Raw genomic sequence first — 22,058 nt, 5'->3', positions numbered from 1 at the left:
TTTAGAAGATACCCAGGGTGAACATAAGTCATCCCACACCTTTCGTACTAAGAAGTTCAAGACCATCAAGTATCTGTTGGAGCATCAGGAGAATCACTTCAGGAGATCAAATCTCAGATTTGTGGAAATACCCAAAAGGAAAAACCTGGTATCTTAAACAGAAGCCATAGAGAACCTAACTGGAATTCACATCCTTCCAGAATCGAAAGAAAATCTTGCTACCATGAGGGTGCATCCTGTCCCATTTACGCAGTACACAAACTCTGCACATCTGCGTACAATACTGGTGAAATTTGAGGATTTTAGTAATACATGGATTTGTGTATCTTCTCTTAATTGTGTCCATGGCTTTTCCTATTTTATTCCAAGACCGGAGGCTAGAATAATGCATTACTTTTTCTTTAATGCTGCTCTGCAGCACTTTCAAGTAAACATGACATTGTAAACAAAACAAATTCCAGAATTAAGTTCACAATCTTAACTTAATCTTCATGGCATAGAATTCTCTTCCTCTTTCAAATGCTGCTCCATTGAGTTAAGTATTCAGATGGTTCTGTGTGTTTTTCATCTTGAGAAGTGTGTGTGTAGGTTTTGCATGTAGGCTACTTCATTATTTTCATTTCCAAAGCTCATTATGGGCCTGATTTAGATTTTGGCGGAGGGGGGTACTCCATCACAAATATGACAAATATCTCGTCTGCTGTATTTGATTCCATAATATCCTATAGAGATCGTCCTACGGCGGATGGAATATCTGTCACATTTGTGACGGAATAACTATCCACCAAAGATCTAAATCAGGCCCAAAGTGTTAGACTTTTTAAATTTGGCAAATCCCTTTTTATTTTACATTTCAGTGGTAAAGATAACATGATATTTTTTGTTCAGGGGTGAAGCCATTTACCAGATCGCGCTGTGCACCGATCAGAAATTATGGCTCTTGAAGGATCTGTATTGAGAATTTGAGGCAGGTCATTTGGCTTTTTTCTTGCATGTACGCAAAGTCAGTGGAACATTTTGATTTGGGCAATCAGCACTAAAGGGAAGTGTAAGTGCACTCGCACTTTATTGAAGCCCAAGCCACAGGTAGGCTAAGATAAATGCTTGAGAGTATCTACATGGTGTCAGTTACCCATCAGCTCAGTTAGGAACACAATATTTTATGACAATTGGCTACATTTAGAAAAAGACTGATCTAGATAAATATTTTGGGTTCTCATATTAAAGCAGGTTTTGGATTTTTTTTTTTAGAGATTATGACAAGTGAACCTGAGGCCCACTCCGTGGAAATTCCTGAGAGAATTGTGAATCAGTGAATTCTTAAGCAAAATGATTAAGACTTAGATGAAGGCATCTGTAAAGGATGTAATTCAGTCTGTTTTAGGGGAAAGAGGAAAGGATGAAAACTCTGATGAGTTTTGTACCCTGTCTGAGCATATAAGAATGGGTAAGCATTTGCACGAGTCAAAGCATATAGCAATCAAGCCTAAGGTCAGAAACAATCGGTTTGGGTTTTATGACACTTCTGTGAGAGTTTTTCCTAACTGGCACGAAAGAGAAGGTTTTTCCTTTCGGCACCCAAAAGAATTTAAAGATAATGGAGAAGAAGAGTTTGGCTGTTATCAGGGAGAAGTAGATGGGCAGTTACTTGATGAATATGTTGAGAATGAAGATTTGAATAAGACACTTTATGGTGTTAGCGCAGGAACCTTCTCACCTCAGTCAATTGCAAAGGATTCTTTAGAGCGTGACATGTTCTCCCAGCATGGGTTGTGACACCCAAAACAGGGTAGATTGGTGGCCTCTAGAACATGTTGGGAATTTTTATTAAGAAGTGGATTAGAAAAACTTTAGTAAAGTAAGTGAGGACTGTGATTATGGTAGAGTGTTTAAACCAGTGGTTGAGAAGGTTATTTTCACTCTATGAATGCAGAGTAACTTAATTTTTGTTCAAGTTGGGAAGAGATCCGTTCATAGATTTAAAAAAAAACCTCTGAAACAATACTAGAATAGACTTTTAGACATTCTAGGGCTGCTGACACATACTGTGGATACGGCAGCAGAAGCCTATTTGAAGGGTATGCAAGTTGATTTATATTTATTTAGAGGTTGAAACTAAAGAGCAGTTTACATTTTAGCTGGTGCTAATGCTGGCATCATTGCCAAGAGAAGGGAGGCAATTTTAATGAAAATAAATCCAAAATCAGGTGGCATGGCTGATAAGGAGACTAGTGAAAATGTGAAAGGCCACCTTTTTGGAAAGAGTCTTCGAACTAGCCTGGGGGCATATGTTTCTACTTTTACAGCTCTTGGGAGAGCTCAAAACAGATCGATAAAATAATTTGAGGAAGTGTTTTTGGAATGGCCGGCAGAAAGGGACTGTCTTCTAGCTGAGGATGGCAAAGGTCTCAATGTCTGTATAACTCTAGTTGCTCAGGAAGAGGTTTCCAAAGCACATCTGTATTCGTCCCACATAGAGGAAAATCAGAAAGAAGAACAATTGCCTTGGGAAGAGGAACACTGTCTGGAGGTCTCCAGTATGATGATTTCTTCTGTTTTCTTTTCCTCCGGACAGGTCAGGGAAAACTTAGAGTATTTTGCACATATATGGGGTAAACTGACCAAGATCCTCAGGCGCTAGAAACTGTGCAGGGTTTAGAGATAGAGTTTGTGTAAATTAATTTGCAAGAAAAATAACCAAGCTAATTGCTCCCATATCAAATTCAAATGGGGATAGGGAATTCCGAGATCAGGTAAACGTTAGAAAATGGGGCTACAAGGACTGTGACAGACATGTTTAGACAGTATGTATGCACCATTTCTTTTGGTAGAGGAGAAAGACAATGAATGGAGGCAAGTAATCATTCTAAGGGAACTAAACAGGTATTGTGTTTACACATATTCCAAGATGGAAGGTATCCATCTTTCAAGAGATATGCTATAGTAATTTGTTTGGCTAATAAAACTAGATCTGAAAGACGTGTATTTAACAATTCCCATGAAATACAGCAGTTAAGTCATTCCTCCGATTCTGGCAAGGAAGATAGTTGTACCAGTTTAGATGTTTAGTGTTCAGATTGCTATCTGCTCCATTGCTTTTACCAGGGTGTTAAGACCACCTTATGGAGATAGAGAAGTAGGTATAGTAAGTTGGATGACATTCGTATAATATTTCAGTGTGTAGAGGAGGTGAAAGACCAGTTGACTGTGGTAAGGAGTCTGTTGTAGATTCTAGGTTTCATTATCAGTGAAGACACATCATTGTGTTTACTTCAAGGTTGATAGTTTCTACGTTGTCAAACCGACACTATTCAGTCAAGGCTCTTTTTACTGGCCAAGAAAGAAGAAGATCATTAGACATGTATTGATGAAGGAAGATTTGACATGGAGAGATTCGGCCTGAATGACAGGATTGCTCTCGTCCTCGATTGAGGTGATTTTTGTTTGTTCATTGTGCTGTCGGGCACTTCAGAAAGTGAAGACAGACTTTAAGAACCGATTTGTCATTTGGCGAGAAGTTGGTTTTGTCCCTGGAAGGAAACAAAGGAAGAGTTTGTTTGGTGGTTGAAGAATTTGAAGGCATGAAATGCTATGCAATCTCTGGGATTTCGTATGAGACAAAGATGCAAGTTTTCTTGATTGGGGAACACATTTGGACCAGTTAAAGACAGATAGTCGTTGGATAGGTTTAGAGAAGTCTCAGCATATAAATTGCTTGGAAATGACACTGGGGCTTATAGGCTCTGAAGAGTTTTTAAGAAGTGTTGATGAGAGAAGCAGTTTTGTTTTGAATGGACAGTGTCAGCAGTACTTTACATACATTGTTGGGGGGAATCATAGCATGTGAATTATCAAAGTTTGCCAAAGAACTGTGGTATTTTATTTTGGAACAATTAATATACAAGATACCTGGTCAATTACAGCAACACCAGCCAGTGTGACTAAATCTTTCTCCCAGTGCATTATGAGCCTATATGTTAGCCTTGGGTAAACTGAACATATTGTATCCTCCTTGCTGAGCTACAGCCTTCCAAATGAAAGGAACACTTTGACAACCCTTGCCTGAGTGTATGCCAAAATAATTTCTTCAAAACCTTCTAAAGAGGATCAAAATATCAGTTACTTCTGTATCGCACTCACCTGTGATAAGTCTATATAGAGCCATGGAAATGGCCTTATAAAAAAATAGTCCAACGTTTTGATGTGTTGGTTCTCACTTGTAATTACATTCTGTGTAAAGCTATTTGACCCACGCCCCCCAATTTAAGTCTTGTCTGCATGCTAGAAAACTGCAATATATATGAATGAATGACTATGGCAAATGTTGGCACTAAACTGATTGAGGTCACTCTGGTCTACACAAGTCTTACCAGAAGCTGAAGCCGACAATTTGAATGGGTAGCCACAGAAAAATTCTAAGGGGAATACTGATAATCTTGTATGAGGTATTTGATCAGGCTTTCCAGTCTCCTGAGCCTCTTGTAAATGTGAGAACTGCCAATATAATCTGCACACTTCTACACATCCGTCCTGTAAACTGTATGCATGTCTAAATTTGCTACCCCACACCATGTGCTGTAATTTTGAAATCTTTTGCCAGGAGTTGATATTCAAGCACCCCATAAACTGTAAACTAAGATCACTAAACCTCTGTCGAAAACTGTGTTCTTGGTAGCCTTTTGTGAACCGAACGCAAGGTACTGTTGTAGGAGGCTGGCCTGGTTTGTAGTGGGTACCCTAGGTACTTACACCTTATACCTTATATATTTACCCATGGTTCTAATAATAAAGTGTATGTGTAAGGAAATGCCTCCTTGGCATGGTTACCCCCTGACTTTTTGCCTTTGCTGATGCTATGTTTTGAATTGAAAGTGTGCTGAGGCCTGCTAACCAGGCCCCAGCACCAGTGTTCTTTCCCTAACCTGTACTTTTGATTCCACAATTGGCACACCCTGGCATCCAGGTAAGTCCCTTGTAACTGGTACCCCTGGTACCAAGGGCCCTGATGCCAGGGAAGGTCTCTAAGGGCTGCAGCATATCTTATGCCACCCTGGGGACCCCTCACTCAGCACAGACACACTGCTTGCCAGCTTGTGTGTGCTGGTGAGAACAAAACGAGTAAGTCGACATGGCACTCCCCTCAGGGTGCCATGCCAACCTCACACTGCCAATGCAGTATAGATAAGTCACCCCTCTAGTAGGCCTTACAGCCCTAAGGCAGGGTGCACTATACCATAGGTGAGGGCACCAGTGCATGAGCACTGTGCCCCTACAGTGTCTAAGCCAAACCTTAGACATTGTAAGTGCAGGGTAGCCATAAGAGTATATGGTCTGGGAGTCTGTCAAACACGGACTCCACAGCACCATATTGGCTACACTGAAAACTTGGAAGTTTGGTATCAAACTTCTCAGCACAATAAATGCACACTGATGCCAGTGTACATTTTATTGTGAAATACACCCCAGAGGGCACCTTAGAGGTGCCCCCTGAAACCTTAACCGACTATCTGTGTAGGCTGACTGGTTCCAGCAGCCTGCCACAACCGAGACATGTTGCTGGCCCCATGGGGAGAGTGCCTTTGTCACTCTGAGGCCAGTAACAAAGCCTGCACTGGGTGGAGATGCTAACACCTCCCCAGGCAGGAGCTGTAACACCTGGCGGTGAGCCTCAAAGGCTCACCCCTTTGTTCCAGCACCACAGGACACTCCAGCTAGTGGAGTTGCCCGCCCCCTCCGGCCACGGCCCCCACTTTTGGCGGCAAGTCCGGAGGAAATAATGAGAATAACAAGGAGGAGTCACTGGCCAGTCAGGACAGCCCCTAAGGTGTCCTGAGCTGAAGTGACTCTAACTTTTAGAAATACTCCATCTTGCAGATGGAGGATTCCCCAATAGGATTAGGGATGTGACCCCCTCCCCTTGGGAGGAGGCACAAAGAGGGTGTACCCACCCTCAGGGCTAGTAGCCATTGGCTACTAACCCCCCAGACCTAACACGCCCTTAAATTTAGTATTTAAGGGCTTCCCTGAACCTAAAGATTTAGATTCCTGAAACTACAAGAAGAAGAAGACTGCTGAGCTGAAAAACCCCTGCAGAGGAAGAACAGAAGACACCAACTGCTTTGGCCCCAGTCCTACCGGCCTGTCTCCTGCCTTCCAAAAGAAACCTGCTCCAGCGACGCTTTCCAAAGGACCAGCGACCTCTGAATCCTCAGAGGACTGCCCTGCTTCAAGAAAGACAAGAAACTCCTGAGGACAGCGGCCCTGCTCCAAAAGACTGCAACTTTGTTTCAAAGGAGCAGATTTAAAGACCCCTGCAACTCCCCGCAAGAAGCGTGAGACTTGCAACACTGCACCCGGCGACCCCGACTCGACTGGTGGAGAAACAACACCTCAGGGAGGACCCTCCGGCGACTCTGAGACTGTGAGTAACCAAAGTTGTCCCCCCTGAGCCCCCACAGCGACGCCTGCAGAGGGAATCCCGAGGGTCCCCCTGACCGCGACTGCCTGAACCTAAAGTCCCGACGGCTGGAAAAGACCCTGCACCCGCAGCCCCCAGCACCTGAAGGAACGGAACTTCTGTGCAGGAGTGACCCCCAGGAGGCCCTCTCCCTTGCCCAGGTGGTGGCTACCCCGAGGAGCCCCCCCTTGCCTGCCTGCACCGCTGAAGAGACTCCATGGTCTCCCATTGAAACCTAAGGGAGAACCCGACGCGTGTTTACACACTGCACCCGGCCGCCCCCGCGCTGCTGAGGGTGTACTTTTTATGCTGACTTGTGTCCCCCCCGGTGCCCTACAAAACCCCCCTGGTCTGCCCTCCGAAGACACGGGTACTTACCTGCTGGCAGACCGGAACTGGGGCACCCCCTTCTCTCCATTGAAGCCTATGCGTTTTGGGCACCTCTTTGACCTCTGCACCTGACCGGCCCTGAGCTGCTGGTGTGGTAACCTTGGGGTTGCTCTCAACCCCCAACGGTGGGCTACCTTGGACCCAAACCTGAGACTTGTAAGTGATTTACTTACCTGATAAAACTAACAATAACTTACCTCCCCCAGGAACTGTGAAAATTGCAGTGTGTCCACTTTTAAAACAGCTATTTGTGTTTTATGTGAAAAGTATATATGCTACTGTAATTATTCAAAGTTCCAAAAGTGCTTAACTGCAATACCTTTCAAATGAGATATTACATGTAGAATTTGAACCTGTGGTTCTCAAAATAAACTAAGATAATATATTTTTCTATAACAAAACCTATTGGCTGGATTTGTCTCTGAGTGTGTGTTCCTCATTTATTGCCTGTGTGTTTGTACAACAAATGCTTAACACTACTCCTTTGATAAGCCTACTGCTCGACCACACTACCACAAAATAGAGCATTAGTATTATCTCTTTTTGCCACTATCTTACCTCTAAGGGGAACCCTTGGACTCTGTGCATACTATTCCTTACTTTGAAATAGTGCATACAGAGCCAACTTCCTACATTGGTGGATCAGCGGTGGGGTACAAGACTTTGCATTTGCTGGACTACTCAGCCAATACCTGATCACACGACAAATTCCAAAAATTGTCATTAGAAATTGTTTTTGCAATTTGAACTATTTTTTCTAAATTCTTAAAAGACCTGCTAGGGCCTTGTGTTAGATCCTGTTTAGCATTTATTTTAGAGTTTAAAAGTTTGGTAAAAGTTTGAATTAGATTCTAGAACTAGTTTTTAGATTCTTAAAAAGTATTCCATCTTTTAGAAGCATAATGTCTAGTGCAGAGATGAATGTGGTGGAACTGGACACCACACCTTACCTCCATCTTAAGATGAGGGAGCTAAGGTCACTCTGTAAAATAAAGAAAATAGTAATGGGCCCCAGACCTTCCAAACTACAGCTCCAGGAGCTGTTGGCAGAGTTTGAAAAGGCCAACCCCTCTGAGGATGGCAACTCAGAGGATGGCAACTCAGAGGATGATGATAGTGACTTGGAGGGTGATTCCCCCCTACCAGTCCTATCTAGGGAAGACAGGGCCTCTCAAGCCCTGACTCCAAGCATAATAGTCAGAGATGCTGGCTCCCTCACAGGAGGGACCAACCTCTCTGAAATCACTGAGGATAACTCCAGTGAAGAGGACATCCAGTTAGCCAGGATGGCCAAAAGATTGGCTTTGGAAAGACAGATCCTAGCCATAGAAAGGGAAAGACAAGAGATGGGCCTAGGACCCATCAATGGTGGCAGCAACATAAATAGGGTCAGAGATTCTCCTGACATGTTGAAAATCCCTAAAGGGATTGTAACTAAATATGAAGATGGTGATGACATCACCAAATGGTTCACAGCTTTTGAGAGGGCTTGTGTAACCAGAAAAGTGAACAAATCTCACTGGGGTGCTCTCCTTTGGGAAATGTTCACAGGAAAGTGTAGGGATAGACTCCTCACACTCTCTGGAAAAGATGCAGAATCTTATGACCTCACGAAGGGTACCCTGATTGAGGGCTTTGGATTCTCCACTGAGGAGTATAGGATTAGATTCAGGGGGGCTCAAAAATCCTCGAGCCAGACCTGGGTTGACTTTGTAGACTACTCAGTAAAAACACTAGATGGTTGGATTCAAGGCAGTGGTGTAAGTAATTATGATGGGCTGTACAATTTATTTGTGAAAGAACACCTATTAAGTAATTGTTTCAATGATAAACTGCATCAGCATCTGGTAGACCTAGGACCAATTTCTCCCCAAGAATTGGGAAAGAAGGCGGACCATTGGGTCAAGACTAGGGTGTCCAAAACTTCCACAGGGGGTGACCAAAAGAAAGGGGTCACAAAACCTCCCCAGGGGAAGGGTGGTGAGACAGCCAAAAACAAAAATAGTAAAGAGTCTTCTACAGGCCCCCAAAAACCTGCACAGGAGGGTGGGCCCAGAGCCTCTTCAGAAAACAATTCTGGGTACAAGGGTAAAAACTTTGATCCCAAAAAGGCCTGGTGTCGTAGCTGTAGTCAGTCTGGACACCAAACTGGAGACAAGGCCTGTCCCAAGAAAGATACCACTTCTAACTCCACTCCAGCTAAAACTGGAATGGCCAGTCTCCAAGTGGGATCAACAGTGTGCCCTGAGCATATCAGGTGTCACACTGAAGCTACATTAGTCTCTGAGGGTGGGGTGGATTTAGCCACACTGGCTGCCTGGCCCCCTAACATGCAAAAATACAGGCAGCAGCTCTTAATTAATGGGACAAGTGTAGAGGGCCTGAGGGATACAGGTGCCAGTGTCACTATGGTGACAGAGAAACCGGTTTCCCCTGGCCAATACCTGACTGGACAAACCTATCCAGTCACCAATGCTGACAATCAAACTAAAGTACATCCCATGGCAATGGTAACTCTAGAGTGGGGAGGGGTAAATGGCCTGAAACAGGTGGTGGTCTCCTCAAATATCCCAGTAGACTGTTTGCTTGGAAATGACCTGGAGTCCTCAGCATGGGCTGAGGTAGAACTGAAAACCCATGCAGCCATGCTGGGTATCCCTGAACTGGTGTGTGTCAAGACAAGGGCACAGTGCAAGGCACAGGGTGAAAAAGTAGAGCTGGAGTCTGGAAAAAGGACCTAGCCTACCAAGAGACAAGGAAAGTCAGCTGGGAAACCAGCTGCAACACAACAAGAAAAAGAGAGCCTCTCTTCTCAGGAAGAAGTTCTTTCCTTTGAGGGAACTGAGCCTATGGAGCTGGAACCTTACCAGGTGGAGCTCTTGGGCCCAGGGGACCCTCAAAGGAAGAGTTGTGTAAGGGACAAGAAACCTGTCCCTCTCTTGAAGGCCTTAGGCAGCAAGCTGCTGAAGAGTCCAAAGGCAAGAAAAATGGAACACATAGGGTCTATTGGGAAGATGGACTCCTGTACACTGAGGCAAGAGATCCCAAACCTGGTGCCACTAGGAGAGTGGTAGTGCCTCAGGGGTTCAGAGAGTTTATTCTGACCTTAGCCCATGATATTCCCCTTGCTGGGCATTTGGGACAAACCAAGACGTGGGAGAGGTTAGTCAACCACTTCTACTGGCCCAACATGTCCCAGAAGGTTAAGGAGTTTTGCACCTCCTGTACCACCTGTCAAGCCAGTGGTAAGACAGGTGGACATCCAAAGGCCCCCCCTCATTCCACTTCTAGTGGTGGGGGTCCCCTTTGAAAGAGTGGGTGTGGACATAGTGGGTCCACTTGAACCTCCCACAGCCTCAGGAAATATGTACATCCTAGTAGTAGTGGATCATGCTACTAGGTATCCTGAAGCTATTCCCCTTAGGTCAACTACTGCCCCTGCAGTAGCCAAGGCCCTCATTGGTATCTTTACCAGAGTGGGCTTCCCTAAGGAGGTGGTGTCTGACAGAGGTACCAACTTCATGTCAGCATACCTGAAACACATGTGGAATGAGTGTGGAGTGACTTATAAATTCACTACACCCTATCATCCACAAACTAATGGCCTTGTTGAGAGATTCAACAAGACATTAAAGGGCATGATCATGGGGCTCCCAGAAAAACTCAAAAGGAGATGGGATGTCCTCTTGCCATGTCTGCTTTTCGCTTACAGAGAGGTGCCTCAGAAGGGAGTAGGGTTCTCACCCTTTGAACTTCTGTTTGGCCACCCTGTAAGGGGACCACTAGCTCTTGTGAAAGAAGGCTGGGAGAGACCTCTTCATGAGCCTAAATAAGACATAGTGGACTATGTACTTGGCCTTCGCTCAAGGATGGCAGAGTACATGGAAAAGGCAAGCAAAAACCTTGAGGCCAGCCAACAGCTCCAGAAGTGTTGGTATGACCAAAAGGCTGCACTGGTTGAATTTCAACCAGGACAGAAAGTCTGGGTTTTGGAGCCTGTGGCTCCCAGGGCACTTCAGGACAAATGGAGTGGCCCTTACCCAGTGCTAGAGAGGAAGAGTCAGGTCACCTATCTGGTAGACCTGGGCACAAGCAGGAGCCCCAAGAGGGTGATCCATGTGAACCGCCTTAAGCTCTTCCATGACAGGGCTGATGTAAATCTGTTAATGGTAACAGATGAGGATCAGGAAGCTGAGAGTGAGCCTCTCCCTGATCTTCTGTCATCAGACCCTAATGATGGCTCAGTAGATGGAGTGATCTATTCAGACACCCTCTCTGGCCAACAGCAAGCTGACTGTAGGAAGGTCCTGCAACAGTTTGCTGAGCTCTTTTCCCTAACCCCTGGTCAGACACACCTGTGTACCCATGATGTGGACACAGGAGACAGCATGCCTGTCAAAAACAAAATATTCAGACAGTCTGATCAAGTTAAGGAATGCATCAAGGTGGAAGTCCACAAGATGCTGGAATTGGGAGTAATTGAGTACTCTGACAGCCCCTGGGCTAGCCCAGTGGTCTTAGTCCCCAAACCTCACACCAAAGATGGAAAGAGAGAGATGAGGTTTTGTGTGGACTACAGAGGACTTAACTCTGTCACCAAGACAGATGCCCATCCCATTCCTAGAGCTGATGAGCTGATTGATAAATTAGGGGCTGCCAAATTCTTAAGCACCTTTGACTTAACAGCAGGGTACTGGCAAATCAAAATGGCCCCTGGAGCAAAAGAAAAGACAGCATTCTCCACACCTGATGGGCATTATCAGTTCACTGTTATGCCCTTTGGTTTAAAGAATGCCCCTGCCACCTTCCAAAGGTTGGTGAATCAAGTCCTTGCTGGCTTGGAGTCCTTCAGTGCAGCTTATCTTGACGATATTGCTGTCTTTAGCTCCAACTGGCAGGATCACCTGGTCCACCTGAAGAAGGTTTTGAAGGCTCTGCAATCTGCAGGCCTCTCTATCAAGGCATCCAAATGCCAGATAGGGCAGGGAACTGTGGTTTACTTGGGACACCTTGTAGGTGGAGGCCAAGTTCAGCCACTCCAGCCTAAGATCCAGACTATTCTGGACTGGGCAGCTCCAAAAACCCAGACTCAAGTCAGGGCATTCCTTGGCTTGACTGGGTACTATAGGAGGTTTGTGAAGGGATATGGATCCATTGTGACAGCCCTCACAGAACTCACCTCCAAGAAAATGCCCAAGAAAGTAAACTGGACTGTAGAATGCCAACAGGCCTTTGACACCCTGAAACAAGCTATGTGCACAGCACCAGTTCTAAAAGCTCCAGATTACTCCAAGCAGTTCATTGTGCAGACAGATGCCTCTGAACATGGGATAGGGGCAGTTTTGTCCCAAACAAATGATGATGGCCTTGACCAACCTGTTGCTTTCATTAGCAGGAGGTTACTCCCCAGGGAGCAGCGTTGGAGTGCCATTGAGAGGGAGGCCTTTGCTGTGGTTTGGTCCCTGAAGAAACTGATACCATACCTCTTTGGTACTCACTTCCTAGTTCAGACTGACCACAGACCTCTCAGATGGCTGATGCAAATGAAAGGTGAAAATCCAAAACTGTTGAGGTGGTCCATCTCCCTACAGGGAATGGACTTTATAGTGGAACACAGACCTGGGACTGCCCATGCCAATGCAGATGGCCTTTCCAGGTTCTTCCACTTAGAAAATGAAGACTCTCTTGGGAAAGGTTAGTCTCATCCTCTTTCGTTTGGGGGGGGGGGGAGGGGAGGTTGTGTAAGGAAATGCCTCCTTGGCATGGTTACCCCCTGAATTTTTGCCTTTGCTGATGCTATGTTTTGAATTGAAAGTGTGCTGAGGCCTGCTAACCAGGCCTCAGCACCAGTGTTCTTTCCCTAACCTGTACTTTTGATTCCACAATTGCCACACCCTGGCATCCAGGTAAGTCCCTTGTAACTGGTACCCCTGGTACCAAGGGCCCTGATGCCAGGGAAGGTCTCTAAGGGCTGCAGCATATCTTATGCCACCCTGGGGACCCCTCACTCAGCACAGACACACTGCTTGCCAGCTTGTGTGTGCTGGTGAGAACAAAACGAGTAAGTCGACATGGCACTCCCCTCAGGGTGCCATGCCAACCTCACACTGCCTATGCAGTATAGATAAGTCACCCCTCTAGTAGGCCTTACAGCCCTAAGGCAGGGTGCACTATACCATAGGTGAGGGCACCAGTGCATGAGCACTGTGCCCCTACAGTGTCTAAGCCAAACCTTAGACATTGTAAGTGCAGGGTAGCCATAAGAGTATATGGTCTGGGAGTCTGTCAAACACGGACTCCACAGCACCATATTGGCTACACTGAAAACTGGGAAGTTTGGTATCAAACTTCTCAGCACAATAAATGCACACTGATGCCAGTGTACATTTTATTGTGAAATACACCCCAGAGGGCACCTTAGAGGTGCCCCCTGAAACCTTAACTGGCTATCTGTGTAGGCTGACTGGTTCCAGCAGCCTGCCACAACCGAGACATGTTGCTGGCCCCATGGGGAGAGTGCCTTTGTCACTCTGAGGCCAGTAACAAAGCCTGCACTGGGTGGAGATGCTAACACCTCCCCCAGGCAGGAGCTGTAACACCTGGCGGTGAGCCTCAAAGGCTCACCCCTTTGTTCCAGCACCACAGGACACTCCAGCTAGTGGAGTTGCCCGCCCCCTCTGGCCACGGCCCCCACTTTTGGCGGCAAGGCCGGAGGAAATGATGAGAATAACAAGGAGGAGTCACTGGCCAGTCAGGACAGCCCCTAAGGTGTCCTGAGCTGAAGTGACTCTAACTTTTAGAAATCCTCCATCTTGCAGATGGAGGATTCCCCAATAGGATTAGGGATGTGACCCCCTCCCCTTGGGAGGAGGCACAAAGAGGGTGTACCCACCCTCAGGGCTAGTAGCCATTGGCTACTAACCCCCCAGACCTAAACACACCCTTAAATTTAGTATTTAAGGGCTTCCCTGAACCTAAAGATTTAGATTCCTGAAACTACAAGAAGAAGAAGACTGCTGAGCTGAAAAACCCCTGCAGAGGAAGAACAGAAGACACCAACTGCTTTGGCCCCAGTCCTACCGGCCTGTCTCCTGCCTTCCAAAAGAAACCTGCTCCAGCGACGCTTTCCAAAGGACCAGCGACCTCTGAATCCTCAGAGGACTGCCCTGCTTCAAGAAAGACAAGAAACTCCCGAGGACAGCGGCCCTGCTCCAAAAGACTGCAACTTTGTTTCAAAGGAGCAGATTTAAAGACCCCTGCAACTCCCCGCAAGAAGCGTGAGACTTGCAACACTGCACCCGGCGACCCCGACTCGACTGGTGGAGAATCAACACCTCAGGGAGGACCCTCCGGCGACTCCGAGACTGTGAGTAACCAAAGTTGTCCCCCCTGAGCCCCCACAGCGACGCCTGCAGAGGGAATCCCCAGGCTCCCCCCGACCGCGACTGCCTGAACCTAAAGTCCCGACGGCTGGAAAAGACCCTGCACCCGCAGCCCCCAGCACCTGAAGGAACGGAACTTCTGTGCAGGAGTGACCCCAAGGAGGCCCTCTCCCTTGCCCAGGTGGTGGCTACCCCGAGGAACCCCCCCCACCCTTGCCTGCCTGCACCGCTGAAGAGACCCCTTGGTCTCCCATTGAAACCTACAGAGAACCCGACACGTGTTTACACACTGCACCCGGCCGCCCCCGCGCTGCTGAGGGTGTACTTTTTGTGCTGACTTGTGTCCCCCCCGGTGCCCTACAAAACCCCCCTGGTCTGCCCTCCGAAGACACGGGTACTTACCTGCTGGCAGACCGGAACTGGGGCACCCCCTTCTCTCCATTGAAGCCTATGCGTTTTGGTCACCTCTTTGACCTCTGCACCTGACCGGCCCTGAGCTGCTGGTGTGGTAACCTTGGGGTTGCTCTCAACCCCCAACGGTGGGCTACCTTGGACCCAAACCTGAGACTTGTAAGTGATTTACTTACCTGATAAAACTAACAATAACTTACCTCCCCCAGGAACTGTGAAAATTGCACTGTGTCCACTTTTAAAACAGCTATTTGTGTTTTATGTGAAAAGTATATATGCTACTGTAATTATTCAAAGTTCCAAAAGTACTTACCTGCAATACCTTTCAAATGAGATATTACATGTAGAATTTGAACCTGTGGTTCTTAAAATAAACTAAGAAAATATATTTTTCTATAACAAAACCTATTGGCTGGATTTGTCTCTGAGTGTGTGTTCCTCATTTATTGCCTGTGTGTATGTACAACAAATGCTTAACACTACTCCTTTGATAAGCCTACTGCTCGACCACACTACCACAAAATAGAGCATTAGTATTATCTATTTTTGCCACTATCTTACCTCTAAGGGGAACCCTTGGACTCTGTGCATACTATTCCTTACTTTGAAATAGTGCATACAGAGCCAACTTCCTACAGTATGTATATATATATATGTGTGTGTGTGTATTCATGTGTGTTTGTATGTGTGTGTGTGTGTATATATATATATATATATATACATATATATATATGTGTGTGTGTGTATGTATGTATGTGTATATGTTGTTTCTGTGCTTGGCATGTTTGTAGGTCATTGCATGGCTCCTGGGTGGGTTGTTATGCTAGATATCTATGAATCCCTGCTCTCATCTTATCACACTTATCTACCCATCATCATATGTCATGTCTCTATCAAACTATCCTCCATTCCCACTCTGACTCATCCCAAATCCTTTCTACTACTTTCATCTCCTAAATAACTCTGCCTAAGCTCTTCCCTCCGCTTCCACATCTAACTCCCCAAACCTCACTCTGCTACCATGACCTCCCACACTACCCTACTAAATTCTCCCTCATTTATCTCACCCTGCTACTATGCTCTTCCTAACCCTTCCACAGACTCTTCCCTCCTCTATCCCCCTTTACTCATCCCAAGCCTTTGGGTTGAGTAAATGAGGGATATACTCCCAATTAACACTTCTGGATTTCTTTACTCCTCCACCCCTCCATTACTCCAGTGAATCTAACTAACAAACTCTCATATCTGCGGCTCAAATTAACTCATAATAATACTAAAACTGTACTCATATTTCCCGATACTAATCCATCACTAATTCTTGTTGGGTTCCAGAGTAGCGTGCTACTCACCGAAAAGCGCTTCAACGCCTCGTCAGGGGTAGTAAGCGCTATATAAATACTATTACAATACAATACAATACAATTGAGTGTTATGTCGGCTATGTTTTAAAAAAATAGACGAAATATGGGGTCTATTAGAGATGGATCCTTTTTTGCGAGTAGGCTGACATACCAAATAAACAATTATTGCATTTGGAGGCCAAACTCAAGTGGGGCAGCAGTAGATGATGTTCAACATATTTTGGAAACAAATGTTACACGTTCCCTCCATTCTCAATGATTCAGAAGGTTTCTTCTGAAGGTGAGGAGTGAGAAACGTAATTTGGTTTTAATAATTTTTTGGGGTGCATGGTTCCAGTGTGTTGTGGAGTTTGCTTGCAATATTTCATATTTTGATGAAGGCAAGGGAAAGTTTGTTGGTGAATGGCGATGGAGAAGAGCATATTTTGTTTCAGCAGGGATGTTGATCCTTCTTGCTTGGAACGTTTAAGGACATCTGATTGATTAAAAGGTCATTTGAGCGTGTAAGATTCTGTTGCATCCAGAGCTAGGAAGAGAGATAATAGGATATGGCCAGCCTACGTTTGTTGGTGTATGAAGAGGAATTTGGATTCAGTGGCGGCACCGGTAGCAGAGGTTGTATATTTCCTGTTTAAACAGTTTGAGAAGGGCCTGAGTAAATTGCAGAGCAAATTGTTATAGATCAGCTATTTCAACAGGTCGTGCTCTGTTGTATGGTGAATCTGCATGGAGAAATGCATTGATTTGTAGAATCATTAAAAATATAAGATTGATAAGTCCCCGAAAAACATAGATATGAGACGCTTTGGGATGTGAATTTGGTTCTAAATATGTTTGAAGCTTGGCCAGGAAATTGATACTTTGATGTGAAGAAACCGTTGATGAAATTGACAACATTGCTATGTTTGGCATCTTCTAGGAAGGTCTAACATAAAGGCTTTGGAGGTTAGTAGTATAGTTAATGACCAACATGGGGTATTATGTGAGATTTGGAAAAGGACAAAAACATGTTGGATTCAATTGTTTTATCTAGGTTTTCTGGAATGCACTACACTGTGTGTGTTGGATTGTTTTCAATAGTATAAGTGGGGAGTTTTGGGAAATAAGACTGATGGCATGAGTCATTTGTTAATTTCTTATGTGAATGCTACCATTGCGAAATGGATGAGATTGGTTATAGTAGAAGCTGGTGATGGGATGGAAAGATTTGGAGCATATTCCATTAGAGGAACTATGGCAAGCAAGGCATCTTGGACAAGAGTAGATTCAAAGAGTTTTTGAAAGCGGCTGACTAGTCGAGCACAAGGTGTATTAACAAACACTATTTGAAACTAGTAACGTGCTTAGGAGGATTTTAGACATGCATAATGCTAGCTTTCGGTCTTGTAATGAAATGGTGATTATTAATTTATTATGTACAGAGAATCTAGAGTTCATTAAAGACACTGAGGCTAGCATTATCCCGTCCTCTGCTCCCACATGTACAAAAAAATAAGCTAAATGAGAAATTTGTCGATAAATATGCCAAGAGGCGAATGATTGATATTTTTGAATTGGTCAGTGTGAAAGTTAAGAATGCATTCTTATGATTTAAGAAATCAGACTTAATTAGATGGACTTTCTATACTGTTTATATTTTCATAGGTAAACCAGCTTTGAAGAGGAGGGGGAGCGGGCTTGGTAAGAGGAAGTTGGCAGATGGATTTTGAATTTTATAAGAGCTCAGTTTTGAAAAAGGGATATGATTCTGTGCCATAAGAATTACATAGAGACACTTTCTTCTGATTCTGGAATTTGTTTGATTGAAAATGTCATGTTTAACTTGTATGTGCTGCAGAGTGGCATTAAAGAAAGAGTAATACATAATGCTAGCATCCATAACAATAATGAAATCTAGATTTTCTTTTCATTTTAATTTGTGAGTCCCTCATTTCCATCTGTTTCTTGGCTGAGCTTATTGTCTGTTTCCTGTGTTTATGGCAGTAGTGTGTGTTCTTGGTTTCTCCAATAGCACTAAACGTTTGTGATTTTGGTATGTGATATAGATGATGACGCTTTATTTGATGTACACAGGCTCCATAAAATAGGGTACATGCTATGCTATTATGAAAATATTTCGCAGAGTGAGCAATAGACAATCACCGTTCATGATGTGCCTTGCATAGTTCTTTAATTATGGATGTGGTTGGTAGTGGCAGTGCCACATTGTTATTTATTTATGCTCCCCAACACTTTGGTTTTCTCTTAAAGAACTCAGCAGCGCCTGAAATTCATGTCTGTGAAGGATGACGAAGAATGGCAGACAGTGTACAGAAAGAAAAGCACCAAGAATAAAAAAAAAGTTTTGCCTGTGACTCGTGTAGAAGGAGCAACCACCTGCAACAAGGACTGGGAAAACAGTGAAAATGATTGTCCGTTAATTCTACTGAAAATCCAGCAAGCAAAGTGAGTTTTTTCTGTACAGTCTTAGTGCTTTATAAACATGTTTTAAATAGCCTTTGCTAGGCAGGGTTAAACGTCAGATCTCTGTTATAACAAGTGAATGAAAATCACTCAAACGATTGCACATAATCATGAACAATGCTTTAGAAATACGTACAATTGTAAAGACATTAACCAGTTTTCTGTCCAAAATCGTAATTTAAATGTGCTACAAATATCCCAAAGCTCTGAGTTATCAATAATTTCTCATTCATATAGCCAAGAAAGGTGTCTTCTCAGAACAATATTTTATAATAACTGTGAAAATATAGCCTGTCATAACCACCTTCTTACTCTTCATCATAGTCTATGTAAATAATCTTACACCCACCAAGTTACAGGCCTCTGCAATCATTAGTTTGGTTAATATTTCTTTAAGATTTCTTTGCAAATTCTTCTGTGTACATTTCAGTTTATAAGGCAGTTTTGTGATTTCTTTTAAAACTAATTTCTCATGCAAATTCAAAGTTTGTGTTACTTACAGCCAGATTAAACCTGCTTGCATTTTGAGATTTCTTATATTTTGGAGCTTCTTTTAATTCAGTTTCAGCTAAATCTATATGAAACATTTGAATCCCACTTTAACTAGATGATGTCTATTTTGTTGTGAACATTAATTTGAATTAGTAGTAGGGATAAACATTGGTTCTGTATGCAAATTTTAATTGTTGTAGTTAGTATTCCCTACTAGCCTTCTTTTGACTTAGTTTCTGGTCATTCCTGTCCCCTCCATTCCCATGTTCTCTGTTCTTGATCTCATATGTAATACCGCAGATTTCTTTAACTGTAGTTGGAATTTCATCATCTCTTAATGATGACCAACCTCCCTGTGATTGACTTGATAGTTTAGCATGCAGTTATTCACCTATTCAGTATCACTGCTAGTCATGATGATGATTTTAGAGCTGGTACGTTGTTAAAAGTGGCCAGTTCAATTGTAAACTGTATCCATCTTGCAATCATACATACCATGAGAAATACTCAAATTTTCTTTTGCTATATTTCCACTCCGTACAAACCTGGTTGATTATTTATGCCTTCCAGTGTTTTAGTAAGCTTTGTCTTAGTTTTTAGAAGGTTGTCTACAACCAATTATATTGATTCAGGTAATTACTCTTTCCATATTATAATTAGATAAAGGATATACTTTGTATAATTTTCTCTTGTCTCAAGAAGATTTTTTGTCCTGTGCATAACTGTGTTTTAGGATGATACAAACTCTCTGTACTTTGTGATAATGTGCAAATGTTGAATCATGAAACTTCTGTCTTATTTTTTTTCAAATGTAACAGTCTAGTCTTTGCTCATAGTTTACATCAAAGCTGCTCTATCGCTCTCTTCTCCTGTCTGTTCTGCTATGCTTCCAGCTATATTGTGCTCCATCGTGCATTTTGTCGGCTCTTACTAAAACATCTGCTTTATCAATAATTCTTTGCTTACGTTTTTTGTCCATATGTCTTCTGTGTCATATACTTGTAGTTTCGAATTCTTTAACCTTTTCTGCTGTGAAATTCCTTATTGCAGAGATATGGTTTGACTATCCGCCTATGCATTTTCTCCCTTTCAGTAAGTTCAGGATTTCTGTTTATTAATCTTTTTCGTAGATTTTACTTTTCCGTACCTCACAAGGTAGTGTCTCTGTTGTCTTGCTTCCAGTCTATTACCACTTTAAATGCTGTATTGCCTTCAATTGTATTCATCACACCTCCCTTCGTATTTCTCGTCTATTTTATTATTTTTATATTCACCTTAGATGTTGAGTAGTATGTATACATTTTTTTAAGTATACTAAATCAAATTGGATTTTTTGTTTGTAAAAGCTTTTGTTTTGTTTAACCCAACACAAATCAATGATTCTTCGCACTCTTGTACACAAACAGTGTGTCATAAATTTCATTGTATTCCTTCAGCAGTTTGCTTATGAACACTTTCTGATATTCTTATACAGTTTTAAGAAAATTACAACTGATCTAAAATTGTTTTGCTGATACTTAAGCATGATATTTACCCCCACAGAGTTATTTTCTAGATCTTAACCGTGTTACAATTTTATCGTTTTAGGATGTTTTGGGATGCATTTATTCATTTTGCTAGTATCTTGGCAAAAGTGCCATAAAAATTCAAAGGAATATTGGTGCAACACTATATTTTTGAGGTTGCCTTGCTCATTCTTTGTCGTAGGAAGAGCCCAACGGGATTCCGGGCATTTGCACATGATATTTTTGTAAAAGTGTTACCATAAATATCTTCATTTGATGAAGCGTTTTCCCTTTCCATGGAATAACCAGAATATTTCAAACTTAGCCAAGGAGCCAGTCTTAATAGGTTATCATAGGTAAAGTCCCTGACACTTTAAATATATTGGTGTTCCTTGGAGAGCCATATAATTCACTCATGGCATTGACTGGGCGGAGTACACCTTACAATGGTAGTTGCAGATGAATATTTCTCATTCACAATCCAGACTGAGATAGCGGTACATGGAGATCGAATGTAGAAAGGGGAAAGTTGAGGAGTTTCTTCATAAATCTTCATACGTTGACAAATATTTTCAGAGAAGACTATTATACAGTTTATGGCACAAAGGAAATTACTGCGTAGGACCTGTTGCTAAACCATTGAGTTTATAGACCTGTAATGCCAATAATAATCATGAAATGGTAAAGATCTGCTGCCTTAATTTTAATTGGCAATTTTGATTTTGAAGACTGAGAGTACCCTGTTTACATCTGATCACCTTTTGTGTGAGTGTTTTGCAGTTTATGATACTGGTGTGCGATTCAATTAAATATAAATGTTAATCAAAAAATAGTGTGGATATGCAAGGACACCATCAAAGAGTTTCAGGTTTTAACAAGGTGTATGTTTCTGTAATGATAAACATGTTGTAGTAGATCAGGGTTTCCAACCTCTTCTATGCCACACACCCCTAGGAAATGTTTGATTTATGTTTGCACCCCCTACAAATGTGATATTTCATTTGACGTTGAATAGTCACATTGTTTTTAACCACTGATTGAACCACAGACAGTAATGCAGGTGACCAAATTGAACTAAAAAATAAGCTTTTAACTCTGTGTAATAAATGCAAATATAATTGAGCAATTAGAAAAATTTGTAAACAGTCAAATCAATCCCAAATGTGAACTTAAACTTCAGTTACTTCTTTGTTCCTTCTACTCCTCCATGGTTTTGTCAAAATTGGGGACTTTTTTGCTGATTGAGATTCAGGTGATTCCTAGATTTTGTCTTGATTGACAAAAGAGAACTGAATCCAGATTCACATGAGTATGTTGTTGCAAATGGAATGAGGACAAATGATGCTTTTCCACCAAGACTTGGGAACATATCCAGTGCTGAACACCAGAACTCCTCCAAAGTCTTGCCTTCAAACTGACTTTTTAGAGCTCAATTTGTCTGCAAATCAATAAGATCTATCTTCAGCTCTTCATCAGCTGACATTTCGGGCAAATTGTAGGAATATGGATTCATTATCCATTCTTCTGAAATCTTCGGATCTCCAGCAGCAAAATATCCATCAAATGATTCTGACAGCATTGCCAAATGAGTCACAAT

General features: G+C 43.1%; 1 protein-coding gene across 1 annotated transcript in view; it reads left to right on the top strand.

Moving 5' to 3' along the window:
- The window catches only part of SRRD (SRR1 domain containing), an 87,173-nt gene that overhangs the window by 5,910 nt on the left and 59,205 nt on the right, over window positions 1–22,058 (top strand). The window contains exon 2 of the mRNA XM_069214694.1: window positions 18,252–18,446. Coding sequence (XP_069070795.1) covers window positions 18,274–18,446 — 173 coding nt within the window. The 5' untranslated portion in view covers window positions 18,252–18,273. The remainder of the gene's footprint in view (window positions 1–18,251; window positions 18,447–22,058) is intronic.

This window comes from Pleurodeles waltl, chromosome 11 (genome assembly GCF_031143425.1).
Source record: "Pleurodeles waltl isolate 20211129_DDA chromosome 11, aPleWal1.hap1.20221129, whole genome shotgun sequence".
Taxonomy (NCBI): domain Eukaryota; kingdom Metazoa; phylum Chordata; class Amphibia; order Caudata; family Salamandridae; genus Pleurodeles; species Pleurodeles waltl.
The sequence above is the reverse complement of the archived record's forward strand: the minus strand, read 5'-3'. Positions and strand labels throughout refer to the sequence as shown.